At 30.3% G+C, this 7,801-nt stretch overlaps 1 protein-coding gene across 2 annotated transcripts in view; it reads right to left on the bottom strand.

The window, feature by feature from the left end:
- Window positions 1-511: 511 nt before the first annotated feature.
- LOC130446600 (protein Shroom-like) overlaps window positions 512-7,801 on the bottom strand; it is a 225,307-nt gene continuing 218,017 nt past the window's right edge. For both annotated transcript variants that reach the window (XM_056782962.1, XM_056782963.1), the window contains exons 13-14: window positions 5,335-5,601; window positions 512-4,265 (exon numbers count right to left, since the gene is read on the bottom strand). In XM_056782962.1, coding sequence (XP_056638940.1) covers window positions 4,005-4,265; window positions 5,335-5,601 — 528 coding nt within the window. In that variant the 3' untranslated portion in view covers window positions 512-4,004. The remainder of the gene's footprint in view (window positions 4,266-5,334; window positions 5,602-7,801) is intronic.

The raw sequence follows: 7,801 nt of genomic DNA, 5'->3' as shown, positions 1-7,801 counted from the left end.
ACTTAATGTCGTGGAAACTATTAGTGGGACGGGTTCTCTGCGCCATCTAACAGTGTGCATAATTGAATGTAATGGAAATTATAAAATATAAAGTCCCGCGAGCTAAGAAATAAATAGTGGCTCCAATCTTTTATAACTTCCATTACATTGAATTATGCACACCGTTAGATGACGCAATGAACCCGTCACACTATAGTTCCCATAATATTAGGTTATTATGAGCGCCGGCAAATAGTGTGTGGCTGTCTACCCTTCATAATATTATGTTTATTCAGTTGTAATGCAATGTAAATAGTAGGGGGTTGACAATTTTAATTGTTGTAATTAGTTAGAGTATATTATGATTTTAAATTGGATTTACTTTATTTTGAACTTGCGAAAATTGTTAAATATTTATAACCTATTCATTTATAGCAGTAACACAATAATGGTTAGGACCGAATTCCTAATTAATATTTTTATTTGTATAGCACAGTAATGTCTTTGGAAAGAGGAAATAAAACAAAATAAATTATCTATGATTGGTTATTTATTGCAAGCACTGCTTAAGCTCAAAAAAATAGTCTATTCAAATAAAAAATGTGAATGTCCTTATACAATAAAATGAAAAATATATAAGAAAATAAAGACGATAGGTCTTCTCAATACTAATAAATCACAATGCAACAACTTATGATATTCAATATTACAAATTACAGAGCACCACAAAATTCGTTTTCTTCATTATTTAGTATATACAAAATAGTCTGCTCATTCACAAGTTATAATTCTGAGACAATTTCCAAATGTATCAATTTTTGTTATTTATTTAGTATAAGACTGGAATCCAAATATATCTGACGTTACAATTATCTACATGGAACTCAGCCCACAAAAGTTATGAGATAAACACATTTTTTAAACCTATTATTTAACTTGCCCTAAATTCGTCTTTGAATATCGAGGTTAATATAGTGTGAGACTGGTAGTATAATGTATAATATCAGTTGATTATAGTGGTCAGATATCCATTATTATGAAATATTAGATTTTGATGATGGTCAAATATATGAAATGTACCATGTACATTGGAGCAATAAATATTACATTCAGAGCTCCATGTATTTTCTATATTTTCTATGTCTCAGTTTGCAGTTTCTATGTTAAAAAGATAGCTGGAAATAATTAAAAATTGGTACAAATTGAAAATGTAATGTTTTTGTTTATTTAAGGCGCACCAGATTACAAGTTCTTAATAGATTCTTCAAAGAATTAGATAAAGATCACAGCAGTTCATCTAAAGCACCGACTTTCGGAAGCTTTTGGGAGTTATATAGTGTTAACAAACAAAAATTGATAATTTAAAAATGTCACAATTATATTATGCACATAAATTTTGAACTATTACAAAAACTAAATATATATTAAATACTTGGTAGGAAGATGTTCTCAGATTATCATATAAAAAATATACAAATACACTCCCCTTCAATATTAACAATTAAAATGAAAATAAATAGGTTGAGACAGTAGGGGAATTGCCTTCTTTATATGACATTCTGGTATATGCACTAAACAATAAACTAATAAAAAATGCACAAAATAAATTTATATGTAATTAGTCTCGTCAAGTTTTACCCAGTGAAAAGTTTTTGGTTTTACTTGTGTAGTGTTTACCAATTTTCCTTGACAACAAATATCAAATTTATTTTCTTTTAATTAAGTTGAATGAGTTTCTTTAGTATTTTCAATCTTTTCAAACAATCGTTGTTTGTATTAAAGAACAGAAAAAGAATGATGTAACTAGAAAAACCCGGAGAACAGTAAAAGGATATTACCAAAAGTAGGTTTTTCATGTCAATGAATTTTCTATCAGTTGATAACTAATATAGTAATTATTCACTAAAATAATTTAAAAAACTGTTCACGGAAAAGTATTAGAGACTTAAATCACATTAAATACTTGATAACAGCCTACTCTGTTGGGATATTACCATCTTAGTCATTTCGTGAAATGGTAAGAGGCTTCCTCTTTTATCAAAATTACACTAGTAAAAAAGCTCTTATTTTGATAACATGTTGCGAGGTACACCCTACACTTGGTCTTTTCAAATATTAGAGTTGCTGAACACTTGAAAAACCATCAACAAGAATATTTTTGGCCATATCAGAAAATAGCAATTTGATAGATTACTTTAAAAGAGCCTCAAATTCTTGCAACTAATTAATTAGAATTGAAATGTCTAGTTTTATTCATAATCGATTTTGTTTACGTTAATGAATGACCATGAGTGAAAGAAGAATTATATGAAAGGAACCAAAGGTGGAGTCAGTTCTATCGTAATTGATATTAAAATATAGTATGAAACTACCATGTTTCAACATCAATTAACCTTTCGCCGGGTGTCGGTAGGTGTTTTCATTATTATGAGGAAATAACAAGTGAAATCATCATTAAAAATGAATTGGGAAGTGAAATAGAACAATTGTTTTAGGTCAACCAGAATACGGCTGACATCTGGTGCGAAAGTCTAAGCAAGTGGCGGAAAATTACATGATTGTTAACTGTGGCTTAACTTTTTTATTTTGGTGCAAATTGATAGGTATCTTCAAACTTTGAAGTATTACCAGTCAACTTCGTTGTGTCAGTTCACTTTTGTTATTCAAATATTTGAGCGTCTTGTTTAATGCAGAATGTTTTTGTTTTTGTTGTGCAAATTTTTATTGTACATGATAGAGATGAAATTTAATAAATATTTGAAAGTATTATTTTTAAAAGAGCTTTATAGATATCAATATGAAAATTCAGTAAGCTATAACAAAGAATTTAAAAAATGAAAGTATTGAAGGAGATGGATGACGTGTTTGAAGAATATTAAATGATTATGTAAAACAAACGGGGCAAGGTAAATGATTTGAGAAAAAGTGAAGACATTGATAACCAAAAAATTCTAGGAATATATCCTTGAATCATGTACGGTAATAGAAAATTATGATTTCATTTAAAAAATTTATAAAAATAACGACGCTTATTAACCAAAGTTTCATTTGCACTTTTCAAACAGTTGAAAACTCTTTCTTTGTATTAATTTATTTGAACATTCACATGTTGTGATAGGAAGATAGAGAAAAAGTAAAAATGTTATTGGGCATTAACAAATAAATTCAGAATGTATTCATGTGTATATACTGCAGATTTATTAATTATGGTGTTAAGAAGAAATTGGGAAAGCGATGGTTTGTTAGTTAATATACTAATTCATATTGAGAGAATAAAACCGTTAAAAGGAACAATATAAAATACCCATTTTCACTATTTTTCTAAGATGGCCAATTTAAATGAGATATCCATCGTATATTATACAATAATTCTATAGAAACAATGAAAGGTGGTCCAAAAAATGAAAATTGATTTTGGAGTTAGATATTGTAGTTTTTGCCAAATGATCAACAATTTTTAGCAGAAAAGCTAATATGATGTTAGATGTAGATTGCCAAAAATATTGCAAATATTTATAAAAAAATAAATAATATTTGTCTAAAAAAGAAAACATTCTAAATTTTCATTTTATATTAAATAATGAACTTTACCAAGAAAAATGTTATTTTTGTATTATTTTAGATACTATTTTTGTTAACACCTTAGTTAATTCAAAAATAATTAAAAGCAATTTCTCTTATTTTTGATATTGATTGATTCAATTCATTCATTTGATAGCAAGATCTCTTGTTTCTCATATCGGAGATATATATTTAGAAATAAGCTGATCAAATTACAGAACAAGAACTTTGATTTTGAACAATTACATATTTCCCCTATAATTGTTGATCTATTAGATTACATACAATATTCCATTTCACAATAACAGCTTTCCTCAATCTGGACTACTCTATGGAGAAACGTTTTAAAACAAATTTAATGTCACTGGACTAGGCATTCGATAAAACTCGAATAATAATAAAATAATAATAGAAGCATAATATTACACGTATACAATTAACCAATATATTCATGCAACACAATATCAGTCTGTGAAAATAAGGGTCTCTTTTAGAGCTAAAAGTTGCTCTTCTCCTAATTTTATTTTGTCTGATATTTCCTTAGAATCCATCAGTAACTTAGCTTTCATATTAATGAAGTGGTCATAATCAGCATATTCTTCAGAATTTAAGTATTTGTAAAGAATATTTGATACGTTAACGCTTCTTCGGTCAATGCTTTCTTTCAATTTCTTAGCTTCTTCGAGTTGATCAAGAAGTTTATCTCGTTTAGCTTCTAAAATTCTCTGTAAGTTAAATTAATATTAGTGCTATTACTTTCTCCCAAAATTAGTTCATAATTTATATGTTACAGTAAATATAATAAATTCGTGATTATATAAAATTAATGGTGATTATACATAATCACCACTGAATTTTGTAAATATGATAATCTATTTCATATTTATCAAATTTACCTGTTAGTTTATAAAATCCTCAACTCATAATGGGAAGTAAATTTACGGAAAATAGTTTAGTTTGGCAACTGCTTGTCAAATGACAACCACGTGATTTCAGAAGTAGCTCTAATTTCATTGCATATTGACATTTTTTCGGTACCGTCTCGCAAAAAAAATTAAACATTGGATGTAGGCTGAGCTTTTTAATTCCAAATAACTTAATATTATGGATATCAAGACAACTGACCTAATAAGCAGGATAAGTTGATTAAAATTTGATATTAAAGATCTGTAATACTTTTACAGATATAAAGTAATGAATAAATATAAATTTAAAGACTTGTTAGAAAAATCCAAATTAAATAGAAAAAATATGATTTAAATCAAAAAAATCACGAACAATGCCAATGAGTCACGATATATATCATATTCCCCATCTCGACGTGGGGACTTTATAAACTAACTGGTAATTTGATAAAAATATGAATAATTTATAATAGTTATCAAATTCAGTGGTGATTATGTATAATCACCGATAACAACACAAAAAAGCCCATATTGATATTTCATTACATAAACCTTGAATTTCTAGAAAACTACTCTTTTTCGATAGAATTAGTGAAAACATGAGAGTGGCATTACTAGCTGAAGGTATGTCTTAATCTTCTGCCATATCTCATGTTTTATTGTTTTATTTAAGAAGGAGCACTTGTTGCAAAAATAAGGAAGTGCAAGTGTTCCTTCTTATATATATATATATATATATATATATATATATATATATATATATATATATATATATATATATATGTGTGTGTGTGTGTGTGTGTGTGTGTGTGTGTGTGTGTGTGTGTGTGTGTTTGTTTGTTTGTTTTTTTGATTGACCAAATATCAATAATAAGAATAAGAAAATTACCCTTTCTGGATCATCATCTGACATCCCCATCAATGCATTCTCCGCCCTGGCCAATCTTCCTGATAAACTTAATAAAAGACTAGTGATTTTCCCAATTTCTTCTACATGTAATCTGAATTTCGCCACTTCGTAAGGCCTGGCTACCCTGTTGATGTGTACTTCGACATTTTCGCCGAGTTCGTCGTTAATTCTGCATTCGTCCCCGACGATTAGCTGTTCACTACGTAATACCTCGAGTTTCTTATCTAATCGACTAACTAATTCTTCCTGAAAAATGAGAGGAAACAGATAAGTGAAGAATCCCTTATGTACATTTCTATAATGCTAGAATCATTAACAATTATTATAATTCAGTAGCTAATATATCAAGAAGTTCAAGAAGTCATTTGGATAAGTGTAGATATAAAATATACAAAAATACACGTCCAAACACATGAAATCAGAAAGAAAAATATATCTGAGAAACTGACATTATGAGCCAAAATAAGGTCGTTTTGGTAATGAATGGAAAATTTTTAGATTTATTTTTTTAGTAGATATCACTATATATGACTGGTCTTACTAATATATTTTATAGAAAACTATCCAAGTATAATTATAATTGGGCGGTGTGAATAAAAACGAGTAGGACAACAAATTAAAATGACAAGTAAACGCCAAAATTGAAGTGAATAAAATAAGTATTTACTCTTACTCGCGAGTAAATACTTGAGAGGCCAGGAAACCCCGAAAAATGCCAATTTTGGTGTGAATAAACGCAAGTAAATACTTCTGTAGCAAGTAAATACTCGCCCATTCGCAAGTCAACCCGACCCCAGACTTGCAGTCGTATTTGTACATGAAAGATGGCTGCATTACTGAACCTGTGTGGTGTGAAACTTCGCACTTTCTTGATGAAAACACTGATGCAAGGGGTGGAGGATTAACTGCACGGAAAAAGATGGAAATTTTTCTGAGATGAACGACATGGGGGTTGAAAGAAGTACCGTCAGCAGAACATTGGTTACTGACTCCTTTTGACGAACCAAGAAATGCTCGTGAGCGGAATTACAATTCGACCCATGCTCAGGAAAGAGTAATAATTGAACGAGTTTTTGGCCAGATGGAACGTCGTTTTCTCATACTCTCGAGCCAAATTAGAATAGCATTCAAAAATGTTCCAATTTAGTAATAAGTTGTGCAATGCTTCACGATGCAGCAAAACATTTGAATGATGCTTGGGAAGAGGAAGACGGAATCGAAAATGGTGTGGCTGAAGAAAATGTACCTCTATACAATTTAGATCGGAATGAAGTTATAAATAAACGACGTGATCAGCAAAAACGATTAGAAATTAGTAATAAACTGTGTACAGCTGTGTACGTGACGTACGTTACGTGACTGTGTACGTGACGTATATTATACACATATTTCATTTTATTATTTTTGTTTTTTATTTATTTTATTATTTTTATTTTTCATTTTATTTTATTTTTATAGAGAAAAGGAATATTTCAGGAAAGGAAACAGGATACAATTTAGTTCAGCAACAAAAATTTTTTTAAGACATCGTTTTCTTCAACCACAACGCGTTGTTCAACGGACTCTGTTCGTCTGTGTTGTGCAGCTCTTAGGTTCAACTCCATTATCATCAGTTGTTCAAGTTCAGCCTGAAGTCTTGTTAGCTTAATTTGTTCAAGTAATAATAAACGCTGCAGCTCACCAGTTGTCAACTTTGACGTCTCTTCAGTTTCAGCTGAAAGTTTCAATTTCTTATCTTTTCTCAACTTCGTCGCATCGCTCTTACGTATGCAAGTCACTGGTGTGATGGGCTGGTTTGATGCTAGCATGTCAACGGGGTCATCTTCGTCTTCTCTATGCTGAACTGGGTTCTCGTATGAATCGCAAATTTTTAGGAAATCTGCCTCCCATGACAACTATTTTATTGGTTTATTTCCAGTTGCGTTGACATCAGTTTCATATTGTTCAATAGCTTTTTTAACTGTCCAACACTAGTTTGCTTCCTAACGTTTTTCGAAAACTGGTCGGTTACACATCCTCATGCCATCTCTTTAGCAGATGCAACTTTAGGCAACATAGATTTATTTAGCACAACACTAAAGTCTTTCAATAACGCTACAAAAATAGCTCTATTGTCACAACAGGAAGTCACACTACTTTCATCCATATAGCTGCAAGGGGACAAAAACAAACGGAAACGACAACTGACTTGTGAGTAATGACATGGAGTCAAAGTTAGTTTAGCGGCGAAAACAGAACAAGTCACAACAGGAAATGATGCGTAGTCTGTGCTATAAGTATTTACTTGCCTTTCTTGTGAATTCAGTTGTCTTGCGAGTAATTACTTGCTAGTATACCCTCAGGTTGGCGAGTACATGGTCACAAGTAAACTCGACGCTTTATTCGCATCGGTTTACTTGGAGTTTAAATACAGTTACACTTTACTTCCATTATATATTTATTAATA

Source organism: Diorhabda sublineata, chromosome 7, assembly GCF_026230105.1.
Source record: "Diorhabda sublineata isolate icDioSubl1.1 chromosome 7, icDioSubl1.1, whole genome shotgun sequence".
NCBI lineage: Eukaryota > Metazoa > Arthropoda > Insecta > Coleoptera > Chrysomelidae > Diorhabda > Diorhabda sublineata.
Note: the sequence above shows the minus strand (reverse complement) of the source record. Positions and strands in the feature narration are given on the sequence as shown.